The sequence below is a fragment of the Melozone crissalis genome, unplaced genomic scaffold (genome assembly GCF_028551555.1).
Source record: "Melozone crissalis strain CALT ecotype California unplaced genomic scaffold, PUWL_Pcris_2 ptg000033l_1, whole genome shotgun sequence".
Classification (NCBI taxonomy): Eukaryota; Metazoa; Chordata; class Aves; order Passeriformes; family Passerellidae; genus Melozone; species Melozone crissalis.
This window is the reverse complement of record NW_026535811.1, coordinates 16,794,719-16,822,659: the sequence shown is the minus strand read 5'-3', so window position 1 is coordinate 16,822,659 and position 27,941 is coordinate 16,794,719. Positions and strand designations below refer to the sequence as shown.

The window sequence follows — 27,941 nt, the reverse complement described above, 5'->3', positions numbered from 1 at the left end:
ATGAGCGAGGCGCCGGAGACCAGCGCCGCCAGCCCCGCGCCCGCCGCGCCGCCCGTCCCGGCTGCGGCTGCCGCGCCGCCCGCGCCCGCCGTCCCGGACGCCGCTCCCAAGAGCCCCGCCAGCGCCGCCGCGCCGAGTGCGGCTGTTGCTGAGGCGGCCCCCGGCGCCGCCGCCGCAACCACAACCGCGGCGGCCGCGTCGGCGAAGAAAGTGCTGGGTGAGTACCGGGCCCTGCTCGCAACTTGGCGGCGCACCTGCAGCGGGGCGCGGGGTCCGCCGGCGGCCGCCACCCGCAGCCCGGCCCGGCGCGCTCCCCCCGCCCCACGCCGTGAGTCAGGCCGGGCCGCCTCCTCCCCGCGGGCCGGGGGAGCCGCGCGGCGCCGGCCGTGACGCGCTCGGGAGCTGGGCGGGAGCCCGGGTGTGCCTCATGGGCCCGGAGCGTGCGGGACAGCGAGCGCGGCACGGCCGGCTCAGCCCGTCCCGGCACCTGCCGGCGGCGGCCCCCCCGGGAAGGGCTGCCCGAAACCCTGTGTGCCTCTTCTTAATGTTAAGGTCCTGGAACAACTTTTCTATCCATAAAGAATCTTGCTTTAATATGCTTCCAGGTTTAGTGGGGTTTGTTTGTTTTGAGGATTCTTTTGGAGGGGCGGGGTTTGGTTTCTACTTTACTATCAGTAAGAAGGCAAACGAAATGTCATGTTGCCATCTCTCTGCTCAAGCCCAGTGCGTAGCAAGTGTGACTCGTTTTCATTGCGATTAAATAGGATCAACCTGTTGAAAAGGACAGGACTTCAAATGTGCAGGCTGCTGCCGATAGGGGTGTACTGTTTGTAACTGTGTAACTTCTGAGGGTTTGGTAAAGGCAAAGTTGGAGCTGACTTACAGTGTAGAGTCCCAGATTTCCTTAAGGATACACAGGACTTTCTCTTCTGAAAGGGAGAACTGATGTCTTGCTGCAAGAAAGAGAATCCAGGAAAACGATTTCTCTGAAGAGGAGTTAGAAAGAATTCTAGCAAAGCAAAGCTTGGAGGCACAGCTTGTGTGATTCATTTTTTTTTCCCCCTGTTACCTCATTTGTCAGTAATTAGTACACAGGAATCAGCATATCCATATCTGGTGGTATATCTAGTTGCTTCTTGCCTTAATGTGGCTTATTTCATTCCTGATAATGCTTTTGCCTTGTTCACCTATTCCTGTTGCTTGGAGAGAAGGGGTGGGGGGAAGTGAAGGTAGAAGTACCTTTCCTGAACTAGCAGGAAAATGAAAACCACCGTGGTAATGGTTTTGGAAAATGGCCTTATTGCTAGGCAAGCTTTTTATTAAGAATGATGAGGAAAAGGATCACTGTAAATGCTAATTGAAAATTGACTTATATTAAAGTCCACCTCAGATGTCCCTGTTAATGGTCACCTGTGTAGTTATGTTCCCTTAAGCCTTCTTTTACAAAGTTCCCATTAGAAGCAAAATCTTATGCTTGCTTGAGGCATCCAAATGTCTGGCTTCTAGGAATATGGGTAAAGGTTACTCAACTTTCTCTTTTTGGCTGGTCACAGGAAGCTTTGGCTGTCCTTGTTAAAAGGCTATTTTGTCATGGGTAGGAGTGGCTGGTGATTGTTTCCCCTGATAGTGTCAGAGGACAGCATCTTGTACAAGTATGTGGGCTTCCACTTGCTGGTGGGATGTACGTCAGCACACCAACTGCCTTCTGTGACTCATCACTTCAGCTGGTTACTGTGTTCTCCTCTGGGCTTGTCCTCCTTGCCAGACTTCCCTGCTCAGGCTTACCAGTGACTGTGCCATGGATGTTCAGTGTCATGCTTTTGTCTGAAGTTTTTTTGGCCCACAATGATACTTAGGGGAGACTGTAGATGTCTAATTTTGCTAGCACACTGTTTTAGGGGGAATATATTGGAGTCTCCCCCATGGAAAAATGTTGTTTTCAAACTGTGTGCATACTCCTCCACTTAGCAGCAGCTAGCTGGCCACAGAGTGAGTTTTGACAACCTCTCCTTCCCCAGCCTCTTGACCCCTCTGAGGGTTTTTGTCATGCTTCCTAGGCTTCTTCCTAATCTGGTTCAAGTAGGCTGACAGATTCCAGAGCTGTTTTGCAGAGGAGGGAAGGGATGATGTTGAGGGAAGCAGTGGTACTGGCATTGTTTCTCAGAGCAGGCTGAAACCTGCAGGTACCGTTGGCACTATTTCTGTGTTCCCCCTCCCCTCCTGTTGATTTGTGTGAATGCAGGGAGCTCTTGTGGCCAATGCCATTGTGGTAGCAGGAGGTGTCTGTATGTGGTGATGCCCCTATGAAACTAAACCTAAAAGCACAGCTATAAATACTGGTGCTGAACACTGTTTACTGAACCAGTTTGACACTGAAGGAATGTTTTTCGGTTCCAGTGAACAAGAATTCTTGGGAATGCATGTTGTACTATGCAGGGTCTTTTTTGCTAGGTGATATCTCAGTCATGTTAAGACTCCACTGATTCTGAATAAGACCATTTTCTACTAAAAAGTATATTAAAGAAGACCAAAAACTTCACTTCTCAAAGGGCAATGGAAAAGGGCCTGTTATTGGCAGTAATAACAGCAGCAGTGCTACAATGCACTGCTGTTGTCAGACACTCTTACTTGAGGGGCCGTGAGCCCAAAGGTCTGGCTGGCTCCGTCATCTCCTTGTGAATATTTGGAAAGAATACAGGTGTAGAGTAGATGGAGGTAACAATTTACAGTGTGTTCTTGCCTCTAGCAGAGTGGTGTGGACTTCTAAACTGGAGATTCTCTAGTCTGTTTTCCTTTATTGCCTCTTGAGTTCCTGCCACCCCCAAAACATGTATGTGAGGTTTTTAGCAAGCAGTTGTCTGTAGGTGACTGGACCCTTTTCAAGTAAGTACACGGGTTGCTTAAGTAGCTGTAATTGAGCTGTGTTAACAAGTAACAGCTCTTAAATTATGGAGGCTAGAGCTCTCCTTTAACTAGGGGTTTGAAAAGTACAAGTTGGTGGTGTCCATCCATTTGCTGTGAGGTAAGGAGAGGTTGAACTGCCTCCATCACTGTCGAGTTCCTCCTACACATTCCTACAAGTTGGAGAAACAGGTTTTGCCAGGTCCTATAAGACACTGTAGTGTGGCTTCTAAGTAAATGCTGTGTTACTGCCGAGACAGGAGCTTGCCTTGATACTGAAAGTCACGGAACATGAAGTTGGTCACTTTGTAACTACACGGTTGATGCCTAGAGAGGCTGACCTGGAGCAGAGGCTAAACAGTTTTAAAGGAATAAAGCGGGTGTTTATTAAAGGCCTTCAAGGGATGCACCTTGGACAGTACAGAGCCCTGCTGTGGCTCTACCCAAGATGGATGACTGGTCACGAGTTTTCACACTTTTATAAGTTTTGGTCTATTTACATATTGGGATTAATTGTCCAATTACAGCTTCAGGTTATGAAGTCCCATCCTCTCACATTGCTCTCATCAATTTGCTGTTGTTTGTATTTTTGGGCCTGAAGCTGTAGCCTGAAGCTTGGTTCTCAGGCTGGAAAAGGATTGTTTTGTCTAATTCAGCTGTGAAGAGAACTTGCTAACACTTCATATGAAGTTCAGAGTTACTAAGACAGTACGGAGTCTGAAAAATATGAAAGCTAAAACTTAAGGCATCACAATCACAGATCATCTTAGCAGTAGGATTACTAAAAAAAGAAAAAAAAAACCAAAAACAAGTCTTGTGGGGTCTTACTTGGTTATTGTGATGCTGACAATGCAAGAAGGAGCTTTTCCAGAATAAGGATGTACTGCCTTTCCACTAGAGAGGGTTGCACAGTACTTGATACTGCTTCTTTGGGCAGTTCTGGTTTTCAAGGAAGAAAGAAGGGTAACTGTAAGTAAAAGAGGGGAATTGTAGACAGTTTCCTTCAGGTGTATTTCATGTCTAGCTACTAACCTGAAGAGAACTGATGAACTGCAAGTGGGATTTTCAGCTTTGCTGCACATTTCTGGGATAGAGAATAAAAAAAGGGATAGATGTTCTATTCTGAAAATAGGGCTAGGTTTTGTGGTGTGTGGTAAACCCTTGACTGAAGAATAGTGTGTTAAAGTACTGTGTCTTGTTACTGCATTAGAATGAGCTGAACTGGGAGATGAAGGCACACTTTGAGTGTTAAGGGAACAGAATTAGTGTGGTTGCAACTTCATATGCAATTATAAAAGTATTTATGTAATGTTATTGTACTTCCTTATATTTTAGCTTAACTTCTTTAATTTTCTTTCCAGCCACCAAAGTTCTTGGCACAGTCAAGTGGTTCAATGTCAGAAATGGATATGGCTTTATCAACAGGTATGTTTAAATTCTGATAGTTGTATTTATGCTGTACTAAGACCCGTAGTACACAAGATAGGCCACGTGCTACTGATTGCAACAGAGACCTCAGGACCTGACTACAAGCTCATGCAGTTGATACTCAGCTTTGGCCAGGCACTCAGCAATCTTTCTTAAGCACCTCAGCCTCCAATAAAAGGTTATGTGCATGGGGAGAAAACAGAAAGGGTCAAACTCTACAAATTTGGTCTGTTACCTGTTTCTCATGTTTACTTCTGCTACACTCTTAATGAGCTATGTACTCTTTAGTGACTGCCTGACTTTTTTCAAAGGCCTGAGAAAGGTAGGAGGATGAGGGGAAATACTTTTGGGTAAACTTCAAGTGTTAACTGCTTGGTCAGAATACCTCCAGTGGATACTCATTGAGATTCACTGAAAGTATGCCAGGCCTGAGTTTCATAGAAATTTTCTCTTTGTATCTTTTGTTTTTTCCCCTCTTCTCTGGGCACAAACAAATCTCTGAATAGCATTGAGAATCCAAACAGCTGTAGATGAGATTGGTCATCTCTAGGTGGACATCTGTAACCTTAGGTGCAGAAGACCCATGCTTTCAGTTTACTGGAGGAAACTCTGGCTTTTAAGGCTGAAATATCTTTGTGGTTGAGAGGCTTAAATGTTTTGTGTGCTTTTTTGAGGAATGAAACTGCTGCATGCTGAACACTTGTCTTCCCAAAAACACACCTGACAAGTTATTTCACTTGAGTTGTTACACATCAGGCAGATTTGGGTGAGTTGGACAGTGCAGAAAGGGGTAGAAGACCCCACGTTTGTGGATCTGAAGCCAGTCGTGGTGTGGTATTAATCTCCGTCTCTGGAGGTTATTATCCAGTGTTACATAAGCTCAGAAGAAGAGTTTTAATTAGGAAGTCCTCTTAAAATCTGTAATAGCAGTTGATCTAAGAGCCTTCACCTGGTTGTGGTGTATTAACTTGTTAGCTTTCCTCCCAATGTGAAATCTACTATTGCTTCAATTCAGGACAATAAATTTGGGATTACGCATTATCTTCACAAACTCTTTGACCCACCTGTTGTGTGTGTTGAGAAGGAATTGAGTGAACAGATGGCAGGGCTTAGGCTCTTTTTTGTTGTATGGGAACACAGATTCAAGGTCTCAGACTTATCTCTGTGTTTTGTGGAAGCCTGAAGTGTCTGGCCTAATCCAGAAAACCTCACGTTCATATCTGGGTCCTCCTCCTGTGGACTCTCCTGACACCTCTTGTGCCTCTTTGCTTTGAATTTCACTGAAAGGAGATCTCTGTTAACAGCTGTGGCCAGTCCTGTTGATAGTCTTGTTTGACCTCTGGGGTAACAGCTCAGGTTGCAGTCCCTCTGAAAGTGTTTTTGGGGAGTTAGAGTAGTGAAAAACAAGCAGTCCGGTCATCAGCTCTGCCCTGCATAAAAGAAAACACTGAGTATTTGCCAGAAGATTACAGAGAACCTCCCCCATCTTCTCACCCTTTTGAAGGCCTGGGAACCCTTTCTGTTCTCAAGCAAATGACCATAGAAGTTCAGAGCAGGGTTTTGTAGCATAGGCTTAGACAGAATGTATGGAATTCAGGGCATGTGCTACAGGCTAGGAGAAGGAGGGTTTCACTTGAAAAGCCAGGAATTTCTATTAAAGTCTCTTAAGTCTAAACTCTTACGACTTCTCACTTTCTTTTCACAGAAACGATACCAAAGAAGATGTGTTTGTTCATCAGGTAAGACAGCAGGAGCTGTGCTTAGACATGTGTGCTATGGTAGCTTTCTAATGCAGCTTCCTGCAAAGCTCCACAACCTTGTCCTGGCTTCTCCTTAGAATGTTTTCTGCAGATAACTTGAGTGGATGTGTATGTTGAAGTTTTCAGGGAGAAACGTTAGGTTGTTTTCCTTCTATATGAAGGGCTAGGTATTTTAGCCCTTCTTAACCCTTTTTGTCTGCTCTAATTTGAACACTAAAGGTGTTTTTTGGTGTGGTTTTTGTTTGGTTGTCTCCTCTTGGTGAGATGATTCCTCTGTGAATACCTTGCTGCTGTTGTCTGTCCTTCCCCTGTTTCCTCATGCTCTTTGTGCTTTTTGTTTCTTCCTACTCTCTTCACTTGCAGGTCTGTTCTGTCTGCCCTCCCTGGTATTGGAGAGAAAGTGATCTAGTCTGGCTCTTGACCAGCCTGGGTTGCCATCAGCTGTTTCTGCACAAGGCAGCTGCTCTTGGGCAGAAGAGGAGGAAGGCTGTGTGCCAAGTATGCCCAAGCAGAGAGAGCTTGCCCAGCGGCTCGTTATTGGTTAACTTTCCTTGAGCTGTCAGGAGGCTGTTCTAAGTTTATACTGTGACTCTCAGGTTGCAGGCACATAATGGCAAGACAGAGGATGCTGTCTCCATGCTGATGTCAAATGATTAGTTGGCTTAGATCTGGTTTTGCATCATTCACCAGAAAGTGCAATCTTGCCCCTAGAGTTTGGCCCATATAAAATGTCTGCAGGCTCATGTGATCTTTGAGAGCATGAGCTTTCTCTGTGGTGTGACAGCATTTCTATCAAATGTAACCAGGAAGTTTGTTCCCAGAGCTGGTCACTGAGAATGAGGATATGTGCATATATCCTTAGCTGGTGAGTCAACACTGAGAGTTAGTTTAGTTCTTGTGTCTTGATGACTAAATAGTGGTAACTGTGGTAACAGTGGTAACTGTTTCTCTGGGTCATAGGGTGTACACCCATTATCTGAACCTGGCTGGAGCTGGAAGGGGATAAATCTAGTGCCTGTTATGAGAGAAAATGATGTTGGGAAGTGTGCACAGTGCATGTTCTTGGTTCAGCTGGTGGGCTTGAGAGCAAGAGCTGTCAGTGCATATACAGATTTTTGATGGCCACTTTCCTTCCTTAGCAGCCTGTGCTGTGGGCATGCTGACACATATGTGGTCTGGTGGGATTGTGTCCACAGGAGGATGGGAACAGTTCTGGAAGAGAAACGTGTTCTGGATAGGCAGTGCTGCCTTAAAGACAAATGAGGTTTCCTTGATACTTGTGAGACAATATCCTGGAAAATGGCAGTTGTGCTGATGATAGATAACATGGATCAGTGTTATTGTGCTTGGGAGGGCTGCCAGCTGAGACCCAAACAGAAAGGTAGTGTATCTGTGCTGTTTTGTCTCCTTCATCTGTAGAGGAGATTGTTCCCCTAAATGTAAGCTGGTGAGTGTGTGTGGAGAGGGGTGGGCACTTCCCCTCTACTGTGGCTGAAGTCCTTTTGGTGTGAGCAAAACTGGCTTTGTTTCAGAAATACCACATCATGTGCAGGCCTGCATCAGATGAACCCTCTTGGCAGGCTGTGCATGGCAGAGTAGAGGCTTCTAGTGCTGCTCTGGCTTGGCAGCAGTCAGATGTTCCTCATCCTGTACATGGATGTGCTCGCTCCCAGAGCCTGGGACAGCCAGAGCTCCTGGTGAGGCTGTCTGAGGAGGGAGGCAAATCCATGCTGTGAGCAAACATCCTGCTTCAAGCTCCCTCTGTGCTGATAGTGCCCTCGTGCCTGGGAGGGGCTGGATTACACTCCTAATCCCTTCAGAATAAGGCTGACCTAGTTGAATAGATACAGCTTCTCCCTGCCTCCCCTGCATGGAATGGCCGACCTCATGATTGGAATGGGGGTTAGTGCTTGGTGTCTGGCTATTGGATGCTATTTATAACTAGTACAGATTAAAATGCTTTTCTTTTTAGGGCATGCATGGCTTGCTTTGAGTTAACCCTTTGTCTTGCAGGGGCCCCAGGCAGTGTTTTTGGGAAGGACAGCTCTTTGCTTTGCATCCCTGTCTGGTTGGTTGGTGCAAGGTGTGGCCCAGGGCACTGTATCCGTCAGCTACAGGTGCTGTGAGCAGAGGGGATCCATCTGCCTCATGGGCTGCAGTGTGTCTCACAATTTAACTACAGGAAGCGTGTCAGCAGCCAGAGCAGTTACATTTAATGAGGCAGAGTTGAAATCAATGAGCTGTGAGGAGGAGTTAATCTTTCTCTTCACTGCACTGGATTATGTTGATCATGCACAGCCTGAAGTACCTGCACCAGGAATCAGTGTAATAAATTTTGGCTGATACTGGGACAAGGCTGGATGTGCTGATGATGTGGTGGTATGAGCATATGGAAAGAACTCTTTCAAACAAGAACCTGAACTAGCTCTGGAGGCTCTTCTGGTTGCCTGTTCATCAGTATTCCCTCTGGGAAAGGAAAGGCTTTGTTGTTGAGTGTTGTCTGTTAATATGAAACATCTGTCTTCTGAATCAGAGAAGCTGGAGCCTGCAGCATGCTGGTAAACAGTATCAGGGAGAATAGTGCTCTCTTCCCTCTGGATACACAGAGTAAAAGTCTTTTCATCAAGCTTAGAGCTTAGGCTTGTTAGAGGCTTATTTCAGGGATGTTTATCTGCAGCTGAAGTAGTAAAGCTTTAGAGTTTCTGCTTGGATTTCTAGGATTTACTTAAAGTTGTCCTGATTGCCTTTATAAAACAAGCTCCAGCCTACTGCAGCCTCTACCTTCTGCTGGCAGTTGCAGATCTGGATTCTTCAAGTTTCTGCCCATAAAGCTGGGAACAGAACATGTGGAATACTGTTGCTTTTATCTTTCATTATGCTTTTTGAAGGGTATTTGAGGAGCTTCATCTATCTTATGTATACCCTCTGCTGAAAAGAAATTTTTTAGTCTTTTCTTCTTTTGCACTTACAGGGAAGGGGAAAGAGTTTGAAATACAGCTTATTGACATCTCTGTGACATGCAAAGCACAAGTTTAGAAGTTTTAGTCAAATAGTACTTGTTTCAGTACAACTAGTACTAAATCAATAACTTCGCTGCAGATTGAGGGTTTTAGTACTAGGATATAAAATTTATGGAAAAGCAAACACTTTGATCTGATTTTTAGAAGTGCGACAGTTATACTAAAGTCAGCAAAAAGCAAACAAAGTTGTTTGAGGTACTTGTGGAGTCTCTGCTTGCTAAAGTAATTCCCAAAGGAATTGACTTGAACAGGTAATTCTGTTTCTGTATTAAAAAACCCCAAACCTCTTGGAATATTTTTGCTTTGACAATTATAGTATGTACACTCTTGCATCCTTCCTTAGGCTGCTCAGGGATGCTTCAGGATATAGGGAAAGGTATGGCTAGAAGGACGTGCTGGTCTGTGGCCTGAAACACAAAGGAGACTGTATTGAGCAGCAAGGAAAGTAGGTTTCCTAGAGTAGTCAAGATGAGCTTTAAACTGAATAAATTTTTCCTTCAGTTGGAAATATTTTGGGGCTGTTGTTGACTAAATATTGTTGCTGTGCAAAGGTAACAGCTCCACTGATGGTCATTGTGCAGACAGACAGGACAACTGGCTCTCCTGTTTCTGCCCCACATCCAATTTCTTAAGCCATGTTTATGCCCTGTGTTTCCATGTGTGTTTCTCTTTGCTGGCTCTGTACCTCCCTCCTTCATGCTAACTAAAGGTTCCCACATCAGGAATGTGAATTGGTCTTCAATAATCTAGTGCAAGATAATAATCTTTCAGTGAGAAAATAGCGACTGGATTAGCTTGTACAATGCATGTCTTGGTCTTTTCTCCCTGGCATCTTCCAGTTTGCAAAGCCTTGCCTAATGAACAGACCATAGGCTTGTCTTGATAAAAGCCTTTTGTGGAGTCCTAGAAGTACTCCACAGAGTACAAGCAAGGTATTTGTAGACTGAAAATTGCTCCAGGAGTTATGAGTGTTTCCTGTGAGTCTGAGGAGGTGTATAACTGGCTTTGATCCAAACCCATGTTGTTACTTTTATGTAACAATAAGAGTATTATCATTAATAGCTATTATTGTGCTACTTTGGGGTTTCTGTCGCAGAGATGGCTAAGATTCCATCTGTCTGTTCTGGTACTATTCTGTGTTATTACAGACTCACCTAATATTTGTGGTGTCATTTACAGTGCTTAGATAAAATGCTGATTTGTTGCACCAGAGTTACAGTAATTCTTTTCTAGTTGCTATGACTTGCCATGATACCATATAGTTAATGCTTCTACAGAAATGCTCTGGGTCTTGAGTTCTCTTTAGATGGTCTACTGCTCTCCTAATGACTGAAGGCAGGGATCACACTTGCTGCTAGTGCTGCCTTGGCACTGAGTATGAACTCTGTTCATGCAGAGATTTGCAGTAATTTCCATATCCAGTGTGCTGGACAGAGCAGATCCTGGAGCAGCAGGTGATTTATGAACTTATAGATAGTGAGAGAAGAGGAGACCTTGAACTGAGTATTGGTGGGCCTGTGAAATAAGAGACATCAGTCTGTTTGAAATACCTTAGTGCACTGACTGCTCTGGTGTGTAGAGTTGGAATTGTAGCAGAGAAATGCTGCCCTTCCCTCATCTGTGGGGCTAAGAATGTGTAACATAAGTAACATAAAATAATATATTTTTATGCATTTTCCTTTCAAGACGGCGATAAAGAAAAACAATCCACGGAAGTACCTGCGCAGCGTTGGTGATGGAGAGACTGTAGAATTTGATGTGGTTGAGGGAGAGAAGGTGAGAGATCATGGAGCCGCAGGGTGTGGTCCTACAGAGATAATATCACACAACTTTAGCTGTGCCTTTGATGTCTCTGTCTGATGTGTGAACTGCTGGGTTGGTGGCATTCATATAGCTTTTCTGGGGGAAATCTGTTCTTTAAAGGTGTCATTAAGGCATATTTCTAGATATGTATCAAAACTACTAGGAAACTGCATCCTAGTGATTCTGGAATCTGCAGTTGTTCCTTGAGAGAACATGGGAAGCCTACAGCCTGCCCAGTAATTATGAACTGAGGCCTACATTGCACTGAACAATTTGTCTTCGAGTCTGATACCTTAGTAACTGTAAGAACTTTCAATTTCCTTATGCTTCTACTTTCCTGAACATTTTTTGAGGTTTATTTTTGACTGTCAGTTCCTTCTTGCTTCCTCCTCTGAACTCAGGCTGTTGGATAGGATTTCAGTCTCTTAACTCATGATAAATCTCTTGTTTAAGGGGTTGGGAATAACAAGCCTCCTTTTGCCTTGTGCAGGAGGAAGTTCCAAGTTACAGTGATTCCTTATGCAAATAAGCCTCTTTCCTGTTTCATCTTCTCCCTGTAGCTGGTTGCTCTTTTCTCACACCACCCTGGCTACCTTTCCTTTGCCCTTACAGGGTGCAGAGGCAGCCAATGTCACTGGTCCAGATGGAGTCCCTGTGGAAGGCAGCCGCTACGCTGCAGACCGGCGCCGCTACCGACGGGGCTACTTTGGCCGGCGCCGGGGCCCGCCTCGGAGTGTGAGTCCCCTTTCCCTGCATTGCTGCTGCCACACACAGTACTGGCAGGGCTGTTTCTCACCTGACTGTCTGAGGCACTTCTGATCATGCAACATAGGTCTAATAAACTTTCAAGTTATGGTGTACAAGGCATCTCGACAAAACCAGAACAGTTTGGTATTGCAGAGTGGATAGGCAGTATAAAGCTGTTGTAAACTGAGAAGTGTTATTTTTTTGAGTTCTGAGTCTCTCAATTATACCTCAACTGCTGTCAGATACTAACTGTTCCTACTATCTATCCTAGTTCCTTTGGATATTTAGTTATCCTGATCATTTTTATACATGAGAGAACATCACAGATGATTGCAGGGTTTTTAATTGTGTATGGTCATGGTGGTTGTGCAAAATGGCTGTGCAAAATGGGAAGGATGCCTGTCAAACTTAAGGTAGACTACTAAGGGCTGTTAAGACACCACAGCTTTTGCTTCCTGCTGGATCAGATGCAGAAGATGCACTTCTGTTTCTAGGTATCTTGTTAAATTCCTTCTTTTGAGGGAAAGAATAATGCACAAGAAACTCTAACTCATGTAACATTTTCTAAAACAGACATTACTGATGGCTGGCATTTAAAACACAAATCACAAACAAAAATCAAACCAGAAAAAACACCCAAACCAACGTGCAGCTTTATCAATTAGCTACTAAAGGGGAAAGATAACCACTGTATCTCTGAAAGATTGAAAGGACTGTGTAGAAAGATAAACTGTATTACATCACATCAAACACTCTATCTTAAAACATCTTGATATTGTTGTGGGGGGTTCCCTGTGGAATGGGGCTTTGTGTAGAATGTGAAGTGGTCTGTGGCAAATTTCTGTGTTATGTCTGTTAGCTTTTCAAATAAAGAATTGTCCTGATCAGTAGCTGCCTTGCCATAACATGTACCCCTTACAGTGCATTTCATGTAGTGAAATGCAGTTAATATGTTCAGAGAGAATGTTTCTAAGAACAGCTTCTTAGTCTGAGGAGCAGCATTGATGGCTCTTGTTTTGTCCTCATCTTAAGTTTGCCCAAATTTAAGCCTTTTGAGAATCTACTGCTTCTTTTTACCCAATATGCTGGGATTTCTGTGCTGATATATTTGTTTTGAGCTTGCATTCAGTGTTATGGTTAATATACTGCCTGTCAAATACAACACTTGTGTTCTTTGGGTAGCAGGGTGCTGAGGGAGAAATCAAGGATGGGGTCACAGAAGGAGGACAACTTCAGCAAGTGCACAGGAATCCTACCTACCGTCCCCGCTATCGCAGGTGTGTACAGTTCCTCTGCTCAGTCACTTTTGTGCTCTGTACAGGCTTCCAAGTGGGGGAGCACTTATGGTAGGCACAGTGAGAAGCATTTTAATTACTTGGAGAAATTTGTTTCATGTGCTTGTATGTTCAGAATCATAATGGCCTAGAAAGGGCAAAGAATTCTTAGCATCCTATTACTTCTCACAACTGAGCAGCATATTGAAGTCAGCTGCAGTGTCCATGTCCTCCCAGATGAACACTCATACTTTTCTGGATAAGTAATAGCTTATACTTTATCTGGGACCCTGCTGGGGGTGCTGGTGGGTGAAAACTTGTGTGTGTAAGCTGGTAAATGTGGAGTTGCAGCCCAGAAAGCCACCCATATCCTGGGGTGCAGCAGGAGCAGCATGGCCAGCAGGCTGAGGGAGCTGACTGCCCAGTACTTGAATGGGGCTTATAAGAAAGATGGAGATGAACTTCTTAAGAGGGCCTGTTGTGTTTGTTAGCATGAAGGGTAATGGTTTTAAACTAAGAGATTTAGTATAAATGGAAGGAAGACTTTTTTACTATGAATGTGGTAGAACACTGAAATAGTGCTCTACTGAAAATGTTGCCCAGAGAGGTGGTAGAAGCCCCTTACAAGGTCAGGTTGGAGAGTGCTCTGAGCCACCTGAGCTAGCTGAAGGGGTTTGGACAAATTGCCTTTAAAGGTCCTCAAGGGGCTGGTTTGTCTGCCATTCACTCAGTTGCCCCTCATCATATTGTCCTTGTTTATCAAGTAGCTTGTGAAGTCAAACTCCAATACAGAATTTAGAGATGAACTGTAAAAATGATGTAATCCCCATTTTTTCATGTGCATGTTTGTTCAAAAACAAAAAGTAGGAGGTGAATAACAGTGCAACAGCAGCAACAAGCTGAATTTGATAGGGATAACAAGATTGTTCTTAATGTAATGACTTGCCTGTTCAATGCACAATGGATTCATCCTTTTGGAATCTGGGTCTAAAGCCACAAGCCTTCCACCTCTAGTTTGGGTTTTTCTGTTGATGCATATTCATGTTCAATTTGGCTCTTTTATCTAGGACTGTGGGAAATGCGATACTACTGATGCTTGCTGCTTGTTGGCATCCAAGCTGAATAAATATAATTCCTGCAAGTCTTCATTAGTTTTGGGCAGTCAGAGATAGTGCCATAGCAAGTCCAGTGAGGCTTTTGCACGTCATGGGGTTGAATCACAGGCTGAGTAACTTGTCCATGACTAATGGAAACTTGTTATTTTCTGATGCAATTTTCCTATGAGAGGAATGATACAGCCTATCAGTGCACAACGCTTCTGTTTGAGTTCACAGATATTGTTTTTGTTTACAGGCACTCAATCCAGTGACACTGGCACTTTTGTTATGTTCCTTTGGAAAAGCTAAATTGGCTTTTGGGACTTGGTGGCTGTGGATTAGCTAATGGGAACTGGATTTTGGCTGGATTTTGACAGTTTATAAGCATTGCATATACTAGAAATCAGGTGAAATGCTCTTGTATACATCAAGAACATGGACTTGCTAGCTTAGTGCTAATCAGGTCCAGCTCACCTGTGATAGGTGCTTTTCCTAATTGGTTAAGAGGGGCAACATGAGGCAAAGAGCCAAGATCCAGGAATGGTTTTCAGGTAGAAGTGAGGAGGATTGCAAGGACTCCACCATTAATTAGGAATAGGACTAGGCTGGTATTTAGCCATGTCAAAGCTAACTCAGCGCAATCAGCCTGTGTGGCCACTACTGGCTTGTTTCTTCTGCTAGCTAGCAATTCAAAGGGGCTAGCTGCATCTTCCTTGCAGGATAGACAGCAGAATGTGGTGATGTAGCTTCAGCAGTGAAGAGACACCCACTTTCCTTGTCTTTCCTTTCCAACCATATGTCAGCCAAACCCTGAAGGGACGGTTTGCTAGAACTCTAAACCGTTGAGGATGATACTTGGTTTTGGGAGGTTTTGCTGGGCTAAAATTACTGTAGTTGAACCTTTCTTGATTTTGTTCTTACCACCTCTTTCTGCCCCTCTCAGAGGGCCCCCTCGCCCACGCCCTGCCCCGGCGACTGGAGAGGCTGAAAACAAGGAGAACCATCATGAGGCCAGTGCCATGAGCCAGCAGCCGCTGCGCCGCGGCTACCGGCGCCCCTACAACTACCGGCGCCGGCCGCGCCCAGCCAGCGCCCCGCCACAGGAGGGCAAGGAGGTACGGACAGGCAGCTGCTCAGGGCACGAGCACCTCCCTGCCAGGGAGCCCTGGGGGAGTTGGGCTGCCTCAGCCTTTGGGGGCACCTCATTGTGGCCTTGCGGGGCCTGAAGGGAAAGATGAGGCAAGACAGTTGCAAGGGCCTGGAGTGACAGGACAAGGGGGAATGAGTTAAAACTGAAAGGGAGTAGGTGTAGATTGGATATGAGGGAAAAAAAATTTCCCTTATGAGGATGGTGAGGCACTGACACAGGTTGCCCAGGTAAGCTGTGGCTGCCCAATCCCTGGAAGAGTTCAAGGCCAGGTTGGATGGAACTCTGAGCAGCCTGGGATAGTGGAAGGTGTCCCTGTGTCACAGACATCTTTTCATTAAAATCCTTTCGTTAGGATTTTTCCTGCTGAAGCTGAGAAGTTTCAGCAACAAAGTGTAAACAAGGGTTATCTGCTGCTGTGGAATGCAACGGGTGGATCCGTGATTGGTCTCCTATGGATGTTTGGATTTACTGACCACTCACGGCAGAGCTGGGTCTTGCTCTCTGCTGGGACACAGACCTTTGTTATTCATTCTTTTCTATTCTTAGCTTAGCTAGCCTTCTGAGAACTTTTCCTTCTATTCTTTTTAGTATAATGTAGTATATATATTCATAAAATAATAAATCAAGCCTTCTGAACATGGAATCAACATTCTCATCTTTCTCTCACCCTCCAAACCCTTGTGACCACCATCACATCCCTGTCCATGGCAGAGGGTTGGAATGAGGTGATCTTCAGGGTCCCCTTCCAACCCAAACGAGTTAATCATTGTATGTAGCAGAGGTTTTAATGGGATGAATGCCCAAGACCTTCTGTCCTGTGTGAATTTTTAATAAATGTATTCATGTGCTGGATAATTCTGATGACCAAATCTGACATGTTGATTTCCTTGCCTGCTTCTTCTGATGCTCTTTGAGAATAAGCACCCGATCTCAAAAGGAATTTAAAAGGCAGTAGGATAGGGAGTGCTTCTGGATAGTTCTTAATTGGGGTCAGACTGTAACAATTATTTTTGAAGGGCAAACAGTTGTGTTTTCCTGCTTCCATAAACCTTAACTCTGTATGTAGCATGAGACATGGATTTGAAAGCTCTAGATCCATTTCCTGAACTGTTTGAACCAGATAATTACAGGAAACTGTTTGCAAACACAGATTCTACTTTAATGAGGATTTTGCTCATTCAGTGTCTACTTCAGGTGTTCCCTTGACAGAATCTGCTGTGTAATACTCAATTACAAAAAAATACACTAAAATTAAATATTTTCTGGAGATGCATTTTTCTTGATTGTTTTAAAACCTGCATTATGCTGGCTGTACTGCTGAAGAGAGGAAGGGTGTGTTCCTTTGCCTACAATAAGAGTTTGTTGTGTCTCAGGCAAAGACAACTGAAACACCTGCTGAAAATCCTGCTCCAGTGACAGAGCAGAGTGGTGCTGAGTAATGTCCGGCTCCCCAGGCACCTTTACCATCACTCAGGTAAGGAATATGGACTGTTCTGTTTCCTAGTGAAAGCAGAGTGTGTATGCTTCTAGGATTCTGGCCACATCCCCTTGTGTAGGGCTTGATATTTGTGTAAGTTCTAAGAGTGCTGTAGAGGCAAACCAAGATACTGCTTTTCTCTTCTTTCTTCCCTCTGCCTCTGGATTTGTCACAAAGTAAGTTTTACTTTATAATTGATTACTCTTTTTCCAGGAAGCTCTCTGGTCTGTATAGTAACAGCTCTGCTGATGAGTTATTTTATTTTAGGAAGATCCTGATTATGGACAGTATAAGCCAGTTGTGCTTATCCTGCCTGTTATAATTCTTTTCATTTGACATCTTGTCTATTTATTGAGACAGTGAAACTTAAACTGCATTTTTTTTAACATGTGGCTCTTCAACAGGTGTCCTAAAGTATCACTCAAAAGTAACACCAAAGAAACAAACAAGCAATAAATTGTCAACAGTGATGACGAAAGCAAAGATTTGAAATACCAAAATGTAAAAGAAAATTTACCAGCAGCTGAGATCCAGGGAACGCCTGCAAGATAGATGCATGAAGAGAGAAAGAGAGCGCGATTCAGAAAGAACCACCTCCCTAGTTTTAACAGCAACTGTTGAGCTATTTGATTTTGGAGGTTTTTTTCCCTAGAATTTCACTGTTTTGCTAGTATTGATTTTTTTTCAATTTTTCTTTTGGTATCAAACTGAAAAGGGAAAAAAAAAACAACCAAAGAACTAAAATTGAAATAAAATGCTTTTTGTATTGGATGCTGGTGCTAAACCTCCCAAGTGTGAGTTTTTTTTCTGTGCCAGTCCTGTTCACTGCAGGACATGGGGAGGACAAACTTCCGCTTTCCTTGTTAAGATCTATTTGAAACTGTGCAGCATGGGTGACGTTCCTCACAAATAAAAGTGATTTCAACTACCAAAAAAAATCTGGTTTAGAGTATTTTTTTATGTTTGCTTTTAAAATAATTCATTGTTTTAATCTTGTTCCTTCAGTGCTTATATGTGAAAGAGAGCTGCCTCTTTGGTGTGTCTTGCTAGATGATACCTGAGCATGGTTATGTGGATATATACTTTTGTGATTTCTTTGCAGAAGTCTTGGACTAAACAGCTATAACTTACAGTGTTCCCTCTGTTCCTTTCACTGTAATGGTTTAATAGTTGGGTTTTCCTGTTACTGTCTTGTGGCAGGAGTTTAGGGGATGTGGAGTGAGTTCCTGGAATGTTTTTTTTCTCATCTGTTTTACTAGGCCTTTGTGTTGTGTAAACAGTAGAATCCAAGTTTTGAGACTCTGCTCAAGGACACTTGTGTAGTAACTACCACTTCATCTAAGCTTCTGTTTTGAATAATGTTTGACTGGCTTCTCCACTCTATTTCAAACCAGTGAAATCTCTGTACCTGTGCCATCTTATGTTAATGGGCAAAGTACTCAGCTATCTTATAATATCAGGGGTGTTTTAATGTTCCTCCCTAAAATTTGGCTGTATTCCAGGTGTTATCAGTCTGCTTCCAGCTGTTGACTCTGGGTGCATATCTTGTGTCCTTCATTGTCTAGTCCAGCATTTCTCACTGTCTTGCAGTTGCTGTTACCCAAATCCTAGATAAGCATATTTGTTTCTCAAACAAATAATCCTGTTATTATTCAGGAACTGAGCAGAGAGTGCGGGGCATAAAAAATTGCACTCAAAAGCTCTTTGCTTCCAGCTTCTGGGAAGGTGAGCAAGGACTCTTGCATCCTATTGCCTTTGCCTTGGGGACAAGGAGGGTGGGAAGAGGCTGAGTGGTGCCTGAGCTGCAAAGCTTACAGCTGCCTGAATTGCAAGGGATTAGGAACCTTTTAATGGTTGTGAAGTGAAAGCCATAGGCTTGGCTGAGGAAGAGATCTTTACTTGGAAGATGAAGAAATATGTCTGTTTTGACAAAAAATGCAATAAGGTGAGGAAAATATAAGTAATGGTGCCTTAAAAAAAATTCTTAAGCAGGATAAATTTTTTTAGGCTTAAATTTTGCTCCAAACTAAATGTGCAGACATACTGGGGAGAGGTTGATAATTTCACCATAATAAGGAGATGCAAGATATTCATAAATACTGAAATATTAATGCAGAACTTGTCATAAAAACTACTTTAACTGCCTTCAATAGGTGCTTTTCCTTGAGAGATTTGACAGGCTAAAGAGAATTTTCTTAATCTCTGCAAAAATGTAGGTCAGATTGAATCAGGTTAACAAACGTACCGAACTGGCTTTTTTCTTTTTTTAGTGAATGGAGAAAGTGAGGGAGAGATGCAAGTAATGTCCTAGCATTAAGTTCTGTTTGTTATCTCTGTCCTGCCTTTAGTAAGAATGTTTGCATAAAACAGAAGCCAGTGACTGACATAACCTCCTTCATCCCTCTCAGTTCCCTGGTTATGAAAATGTAAGCTTAATTCTAGCAAAGTTTAAAGCACTCACTGAAATTACATCTTAGATATCTTGGGCTGTACATAAGTTATTCCTTTACTAGGCCTCTTATGCACTTGTTAGCTGAATTTGCCAGAAAAAAAATATAAACCTGGTGCTCAATAATGAGGGTCATATCTCTGGGCAGCTTGTGCTGTAAATAAGGCTATGGGTTATTTGCCTCAAGCAGAATTTCAGATGAGAGCTTACTTGTGTTGTGTTGGTTTGATTTTTTTTAAAAAAGATTTTGAGTTTGCAGAGTAGCTGATGTGCTGCAAAAACATTCCCTGTGGCTTGTGAACTTTTGAGGAGGATAAAGAAAGGCAGAAAACAGTTCTGTAGGCCTTCCTTTGTGCATGGTTTCATTTGAACATAATTGCAATACAAGGCATTCACAGCCTGGTGAGAGAGATAGGTGTGCTGCAAGCTTCTGTCTCAGACAGTGCTGCTGCCATGGGAGAACTACACAGGTGCAACAAGTGCCTTGGAAGTGAAACACTTCCTGTTGGAAAAAGTGCTGGAAATAAAGCCTGTGCTACATAGTTTGTTATGAGGCCTGTGAAATCAGCTGTGGATGTCTGAGTCTGTTAATTGTGGATTTTTTACAGAGTCTCTTTGCACATCCCGAGTTCAAAGCCATGGCCTTAGACATCATTCTGCTTTCTGCTGGTTTGGCTTTTTGGAGAACCAGTGAGCCTTCAGCGCTGCTGTGGTTCTGTAGAGAATCTGTAGAGAGAAAGTCCATGCTCTGAAGTCCTCAGAGCTGTAGGGAAAATCATTCTGCTGGAGCTAAGTGGCAGTGGGATCCTTCCACAGGTGTAAATGGGATGAGAAGATTTTGGAGGCCATGTCAAATAAGTGGTAGCTTAAATATTGTTTTGTTCTGTTTGCAATAATGGAGCAAGGCTGCTATGACTGAATTTTGAGTCCTAGAGCAGGACAACCATGCACTGAGCAGAAAATAGATCTTGATGACTTAGTACCACCAGCTGATGAGATGAGTAATTAATATCTTAAGGTTTTAAAATGTGATAGAAAAGACTCAGAGCTTCATATTTTCTGACTAGTGTCAAAATACATTATTCTTCAGTGTTTGGCTGTAAGTTTTGACTTGTAAATGGTGACTTGAGTAGGACCATAAAGGTCCTTAGTGTATCAATTATACACTGCCATTTTCATGCCAGTAGTGCTTATGTGATACAGTTCTTGTTCAGAAAAAAAGATTATTTTAATAGTATGTGTAAATAGATATATTTACATATAATTTTACATATATATTATATATATAATATACATATATATAATAAATCTGTGTTACAGATTCAATTTCAGGAAAAATTGCTGCAAGAATGTGGACTGAAATTTTGAAAATATGCTAAAAGGTAAAACAGCTCATATGGATGCTTGAGCCTTTCTGAGGTAATTTGGACTATAATAAAGAACTGGAGGGCAGTAATAGTAAATGAAATAAATATTCTGAACAGAGCTCCTGGACATGTTCTGACAAGGTTGAGATGCCTGAGTGTGAAATGTTCTCATTTCAGCACTCTTTCAGTTGTTTTACACTGGAAAGAAGGGCACAGTTTGAACCAGAAGAATTTCCATCAGAATTATACAGGAGGCTTTATATAAGTCTCATCTGTTTCTTGGTAAGAAACTGTTAATGGAAACAATACTCTAAAATATTCTCAATGCTCTAAAGCAGAGTATTGAGAATATTTATGGCTCCACTTGATGGCTCTTGGATAGGTTACTCTTGGACATCAGCCTGTTGACCTGCCAACAGGTGCAGTGCGTAACTACACCTCAGATCAGTAAATTTTGCTGTGTCATGAGTGGTAAAAGCATTGCAGCGTTACACCCCACACAACTGCTGACACTTCTCATCACAGGAAATGGGTGCTGGGGAGTTAAGAGATGTCAGCAATCCAGTTTGTGGTACAGTTAGGTGAGCACTAGATGGGGCTGTTACTCCACTTAATTTTTTCTGGAAATTCATGGACACACCCCTATGACAAGAAATAAAGGTGTTGCAATGTGGGCCATCTGGGGTCTGCTGCAGGCTCGAGGGGGGCTGAAATAGGGTAGATGGTGAGTAATAACCCAGTAAATAAATAAAGGATAAAAATAGCAAAGTAAAAATATAAATATCTTGCTGTATAGTTTTTCTAGGAATAAGCACTGCTCCCTATCCCTAACTTTCCTCTCGTAATCGTCACATAACTGAAGAAAATCTTGGGGAGAAGTGAAGACCTACCCATGGGAAAGTCAAGTGTAGAGTTCAAAGTTTGTTCTTACCATTTGTATCTCTAGAAATACTTGGTATTAAAAAAAACCAAACACCCAAAGTTAAATTGTCTGCATATTTTTTACTTTGGTGGATAAACATTTTGTCTGAATTTAGATCAACCACTCTCAAAGAAATACACAGCCTAAACAGTGGCAAACTTTCAGGGATTATTTAGGTGTGATTTAAATCATTACCTCTCCAGAGGAGATGGAGGTGCTCTTGCTTGCTGCATGGTGGTTACTTTCTAGTTAAAAGAGACTGATTTTAATAAAAGGGGAGATCCTTAAAGCTTATTGCAGTGAATTCCATCTCTGATAAATTACTCATTTATGTAAAACCACAAACCATGAGGTGCTGCTCTCAATCCACATCCTGACTGAAGAAGAAATTTTTTTAGTCCTTTTCTAATATTTTACAGTAAGAATGTATGGAGAAAAGCATGTTTTATAACATGGTTAGTATTTTCTGCAGCAATGCCACCACACTCACTGCAGTCTATAATGGTAAAAAATAATTTATTTCATGCCACCTTCAGAGGGTTTGAGAGGAACAATCTTTCTGGGGAAATCAGTTCAAAGAAATGGTTAAAAATCTAATGGAAGAAGATGCAACAACTATAGATGATCTATCTAAATAATAAAACTATGTAATTGAACACCTAGATGACAATACTAAATAAAACCATCTAAAACTATCTGCAGATCTAGAATTTAACCTGTGTTTCATTTGGGAAAGTAAGCAATTCTTCAGTTTTCTTTGAAAGGCATGGGCTAGTGCAATGCCATTAGGCTGGTCCTCTATGCATGGGGAGCAGCCCTGCTCCCCATCTCCCCAGTTTGTTCAGGTTTCTAAGAATTCCAGTTATGCTGACCATGGAGTATGATCTTCCAGGGAAAAGGTCAGAGGGTGTGTCAATTGTGTGTGCAAACTCTACAGGGATTACTGATGGGCATTATGCAACTACACACATTGCTGCCTTTTACCCTCAACTGTATGAAGCTATATGTGTAATCTCATTAAAACAATTCCACAGACATTCACAAATAAATAGTTCTTAGCAAGAGGAAAGCCCATTTCCCACAGTGCCTGTGAAACCTCCACAGCTGGGACAAAAAAGGACTTAGGTGATTTTCCAAGGAATGTCATTCTGGCAGCATGACCAAGTTCAATTTATTCCTTTTTTTCCCCTTCACCTCTAGATTCCAGTAGCACCTCTTGCCATTTCTTCTCCATCAGCTCTTTGCACATCAGGAAAACATCTTCTGAGTGCTGCATGGCGTTGGACAGGTCTGCGTTGCTCTGGATGGCCGTGTAGCTGTAAGCCATCCAGGCTGCACGCACTGCAAACACAACACATATTACTGTTTTCTGGCCAGGAAACAGCAAGGACTGATTCAATAAATAAATTCAATAAGCAAATTCAATTAATAAAATGAATTATTATCACTTTGGATCTCAGAGAAGGCTGGAAAATAAAACAGAAACTGCCTACAGTAATATTAGATTAAATGCAGTGTTCAGTATTACTTCTTATAGTACTTCTTATAGTCTCAAAATAGTTCATAATGAAAGTATACTGATGTAAATTATGAAACAAGGATGGAAACTTCACCTGAAAATGACAACAAAACAGGTAATCAAATGGAAAGGGTCAAGAGAGTGTTTTAAAATATATGAATATTATATAAGGAGTTCTCCCTCCAGACTGGTTACAGCTTGTGTTAGGTGAGCAAGAATAAGATCAAGGAGATTGCAACAGAAATGAAATATTTTAAGGACAACTTAAGTAATGAAATTGATCTTTAAATAATCACTACCTTAAATAATGGAATTGATTTTGAAACAATGAGCATCTGATAAAGCTGAGCAAATAGTTTTAGCACTTATGCACTAATGTACACTTACTTACTTCCCCTTTTATTTTACCAAGAATTCACTATAGTACACTGATCTGAGAGGTGATATGTATCCATTTTTTAGAATTCTCATTTTATAGACTATATTTTAACAATTGTACATTAAAGACCTTAGTAATATTTCATTTTTTAACCAACACTCTGAAGTAAGCATGCATCATCACCTATTGATTTTAATTCTGAGCCATCTGAACCACCTAAATTATCTGCATGCTTTTTCACAATTAAGAACACGAGGCCATTAGTTGACGGTGATTGTTTTAATTATATTTCTATCACACAGAAGTTTACAGAATAAATATAAATCTTCAGTGTCTTCAGTACAAAAATCCATATCATTCCTAATAAAGACCTGTACCTGTTAGTTTTTCCATTTCCTCCAGAAGTTCCTCCATGTCTGTTCTAATGTTCTCCACCATCTTTCCCCTGTTATAATCGTCTCCTTCCTGAGATTCTGATTCAGCCATCTATAAGGAAACCAGGAATTTCCAACTTTATTTTACTCTAAAGTGAGTTGATTTTCATAGTTGGGACCAAGTAACATAGCACTAAAAAAATAAAAGCATATACTTTTAAGATCTACATGTGAATTCAGTAAGAATCTGACTTTAAGGTTACTGGTCATCTGTATGCTGCATATTACTTGTGACTCATTTTGAAATTAGTAGAAAGAATAAGCTAAAATATGCTGTGCTTGTGCAAAATAAAGATTTTTGGTATCAGTAATAAAAGATCATTGTGTCAAACTCTTCACTAGCAAACTTCATTACCCTGTTACAGTTGTCTTGCAGCTTCTCTCCCAAATACTCTGACCCAGGGCAACTCCTTATTTTCAAAGTTAGCCGTAAAATCCCCATTTGTAACCAGTATTTATTTCACAATTGCAGGCTCTAGACAGGTTAAGTACAAACACGAAGTTCTGTCACCATAGAGGCAGATTATGATTCCCTAAGCTGTGCTTAGTTGTACGGAATGAAATTCTAGTATGTAAAAGTGCTTGGGGCAAAAATAGAGTTTTAGAACCGTAGTGTTCACCGAAAATGTAACACAAAGTATTGCCTTTAATTTCCTTTTCTAAAAACCATCAATGGATGGGACAGAACTGTGCAGAAAGAGACGGAAGAGCTTCAGTGTAGTGACTTTATACATCACACTGCAGAGTTTTTATCGCATGATTTCTCAGACTCAGTGGGTATCTGTTTTCCGGGGTTTATTGCAGGTATGTGCGGAAGGAACGCGACCGGTGGTTTGTAATGGCCTTACAGCATTGTAAACCGGCGGCAAACCTCGCACGCTAGGTGTTCCAAGTGTCTCTTCGTACAACGAGGTAAAACTGAGGTTAACCGGCCATGCCCCTTTAGAGCCCAGGCCGGGGTGCTGTCCCACACCACGGGCACCTTTCGGCCGCCGCCACGACCGCGTCCCCCGGGGCGCCGGGGCCGCGCCGCCGGCCGCCCTCACGGACGGGGCGGGCGGTAACGCGACACCAAACGCCGCCCGGCCGCCGTGCCCGCCCCTCCCGCCCGCTCATTGCCCGGGCTCACGAGCTCGGTTGATTCTGTGTTTCGCGAACACAATCCCTTGGGAGAGCTCGGCGGCCGGGAGGACGGCGCCGTTGGCGCTCCGCGGCGCCGGGCTGTGGCTGTGCCCTGGCACCGTGTCCCGGCTCTGGGTCCCGGCTCCGTGTCCCGGCTCCGTGCCCCGCCTGCCCATCGCTTCCAGCGCCGCCAGGGCCGGCTCTGTGCGGCATCACGGACAGAATCACAGAATCACTAGGCAGGAAGAGACCTTCAAGATCATCGAGTGCAACCCATACCCTAACGCCTCAAGCATACCATGGCACCGAGTGCCACATCCAGTCTTTTTTTAAACACATCCAGGAATGGTGACTCCACCACCACCCCAGGCAGACAATTCCAGTACTTTATCACTCTTTCCATAAAAATCTTTTTCCTAATATCCAACCTATATTTTCCTTGGCACAGCCTAAGACTGTGCCCTCTGGTTCTGTCAGTTGCTGCCTGAGAAAGAGACCAACCCCACCTGACTGCAGCCACCTTTCAGGTAGCTGTAGAGAGTGATAAGGTCACCACTGAGTCTCCTTTTCTCCAGGCTAAACACCCCCAGCTCCCTCAGTCGTTCCTCACAGGGCTTGTGTTCCAAGCCCCTCACCAGCCTCGTTGCCTTCTCTGGGTGTGCTCAAGCATCTCAAGGCCCTTCCTAAACTGAGGGGCCAGAACTGGACACAGCATTCAAGGTATGGCCTCACCAGTACAGGGGAAGAATGACCTCCCTGCTCCTGCTGGCCACACTATTCCTGACACAGGCCAGAATGCCACTGGCCTTCTTGCCCAGGGCACACTGGTCCCTTTCTGCCTGGACACTGTCTATCCACACTGTCCCCAGCCTATGGCGTTGCAGGGGGTTACTGTGGCTAAAATGCAGGACTCGGCGCTTGGACTTATTAAATATCATCTTATTGGGCTCTGCCCATCCATCCAACCGAGCCGTGTGTGTGGTCTGGGTGCTTTCTACGTGTGCTACAGCTGTCCTGCAGATAGAGGATGGTTATGTTAATAAAACTGCCAGTCTGCTGCCTTTCAGTGTGCTTAACCATAAAGAAAAAGCAGAGAAGGATAGAGGATGCCAAACGGGACCGGGCTGGGTGTGCTGGGCAGCACGGCCTCCATCCGCACCGCTCCCAGAGCGGTGCCATCCCCGGCCCTGGAGCAGGGGCGGTGCCGCCCTCCGTGCCCACAGCCCCGGCACAGCAGCAGGGCCGCCCTCTGCCGCCAGCCCGGGCCTGCACGGCCCCCGGGCGCGCCGGGCCGCAGGAGCTGCCGTGCCCGATGGGCTGAGGTGGTTTCAGGGGCTCTCCTGACAGTAACGCAAAAGTTCTTCTTAACCCCTGAGTTTAAAGCTGCGTGGAGCTTCTGCTGCTTTCCTCAGGGAGTCTCTCCCTGCCTGCGGGATGGAGGGAGACATCAGACCAGGGCCGGCAATGACAGCTCAACGAGCAGCAGGTTCACGGCTAAGGAGAGTAGGTTTATATTGGATATGAGGAAAAAATACTTGCCATTGAGGGTGGTGAGAAGTTGGAACAGGCTGTCTTGAGAAAGTTGTGGATGCCCATCCCTGGAAGTGTTCAGGGTCAGGCTGTATGGACTAGTGGAAAGTGTCTCTCTCCACGGCACAGGATTGGAAGTGCATGGGCTATAAAGGTCCTTTCCAAACTGTTCTGTGATTCTATGATCTTTGCATCATTGAAACAAAAAAAGCTGGAGAAGGTGTTTGCAGCACTAGGTGAAATCAGGTTAGATTTTTTTCCTGGAGAAAGAGTGACAGAACTCAAGGCTTGTCAAGAATTAATAGATAGGAATGATCTGGTTTATAGCAGAGTCCCATTTCTGAATTGTCCATGGTCCAAGTAATATCCCATTCCAGACCTTGAATGGTTTGGGCTGTCTCTTGTTACTCTTTTTCATCCTCACAAACACAAATTTAGTCCTGTTTTTCAATTATTTGGTATATTAGTATTCTCATTATGCAGCAGACTTGCTCATCTCTTGCAATCACCACTCATTTCACTGCCAACTGAGTAGTTGGTTTGAAGCTGAGACCCTATCTTCAAAATAAAATCAAGTATTTATTCACCTAAGTTGCATGAATGCAACTTTATCACAGAGCATTGTGTTGCTAAAGTTTTGCAGGGGTTCTAAAGCAGCTGAGTAAAATCCCTGAATAAAGGAAGTGATAGAAAATTACTGGATCTTCAGCTGGCTGATGAAGATTGATGCCTAATCATTAGGTCATTTCAATTTTCTACTTTTATTTATTTTCATATGGTGCTACCTTTGGAAATTTCAAATAACAAATACTACAGCGCTGAACTGAAAATCACAACAGAGTTGCCATTAAAAAATAGGCTTGTAATTTTTCTTAAGAAAACCTGCTACTTTGAGAGGCAAAGCTTATGAGGCAGAGCATCATAAGATGCTTAGGATAATGATGGGAGGTTTTGTTTCGCTTTAAGATCATTCCTCTGCTGTGCCATGTTATGCCTATCTGCAGAAACTACATCAAGGATGTGTGTCCCAGAAAAGTGCTGTCCTTCCTCTGCATGGCCCCTTCCCCAGGCACATCTTGTTCTTTCTCACAGTGTGTTGTTACCAACGATCCTTGCTTGGCTCTGCAGCTGCCTGGCTGTTGTTGTTTGAGACTTACACATTAGCCCCTTAGCTTCCGAGTTTCTACACCTCTGTGGGCTTATGTTGACCAAAAGATCAGTCACAGTCTATCAGCTATAAGCCACAGTTTTAGGTCTTATATTAGAAGGTGAAAATAATAAGTTAACTGCTTAGTCCCAGAACCCATCATGAGGCTATGGTGCAGCAGCTGTGTGTGGTTAGGATGGTTTCTACATGTGCTCCAGCTGTCTTGGAGATAAAGAGGGTGGTTATGTTAATAAAACTGCCAGTCTGCTGTGCTTAATCATAAGGAAAAAACAGAGAAGGATAGAGGATGTTAAACAGGCAATGTTTTCTTTGTGGATGCACATACAATACAAGACACAGCAGGAAAAGTCTGTTTTTCACAGGACAATAAATGACTTCTGTCTCTTCACTAAGC

The 27,941-nt window shown here is 43.4% G+C and overlaps 2 protein-coding genes across 2 annotated transcripts; one reads left to right on the top strand and one right to left on the bottom strand.

Annotated features, from left to right (window-relative positions):
• Nucleotides 1–17,577, top strand: YBX3 (Y-box binding protein 3). Its single transcript, XM_054282013.1, has 9 exons — nt 1–217; nt 4,263–4,326; nt 6,035–6,068; nt 10,796–10,885; nt 11,525–11,647; nt 12,845–12,936; nt 14,974–15,145; nt 16,554–16,654; nt 17,062–17,577. The coding sequence occupies exons 1-8, from the start codon at nt 1–3 to the stop codon at nt 16,617–16,619; spliced, it is 858 nt and encodes a 285-aa protein (XP_054137988.1). The 3' UTR covers nt 16,620–16,654; nt 17,062–17,577.
• A 4,976-nt stretch (nt 17,578–22,553) lies between these two features.
• On the bottom strand, nt 22,554–23,779 carry SYCE3 (synaptonemal complex central element protein 3). Its single transcript, XM_054282197.1, has 2 exons — nt 23,671–23,779; nt 22,554–22,736 (listed from the first exon to the last, which is right to left on the bottom strand). The coding sequence occupies exons 1-2, from the start codon at nt 23,777–23,779 to the stop codon at nt 22,567–22,569; spliced, it is 279 nt and encodes a 92-aa protein (XP_054138172.1). The 3' UTR covers nt 22,554–22,566.
• Nucleotides 23,780–27,941: the final 4,162 nt, after the last annotated feature.

Excerpts from the sequence above, each read along its gene's own strand:
- YBX3 (XM_054282013.1), top strand. The coding sequence starts at position 1 with ATGAGCGAGGCGCCGGAGACCAGCGCCGCCAGCCCCGCGCCCGCCGCG. Across the intron at positions 4,327-6,034 it reads GGATATGGCTTTATCAACAG|AAACGATACCAAAGAAGATG; the intron begins GTATGTTTAAAT and ends TTCTTTTCACAG. Across the intron at positions 12,937-14,973 it reads TACCGTCCCCGCTATCGCAG|AGGGCCCCCTCGCCCACGCC; the intron begins GTGTGTACAGTT and ends TGCCCCTCTCAG.
- SYCE3 (XM_054282197.1), bottom strand. The coding sequence starts at position 23,779 with ATGGCTGAATCAGAATCTCAGGAAGGAGACGATTATAACAGGGGAAAG. Across the intron at positions 22,737-23,670 it reads GGAAATGGAAAAACTAACAG|TGCGTGCAGCCTGGATGGCT; the intron begins GTACAGGTCTTT and ends TTGTGTTTGCAG.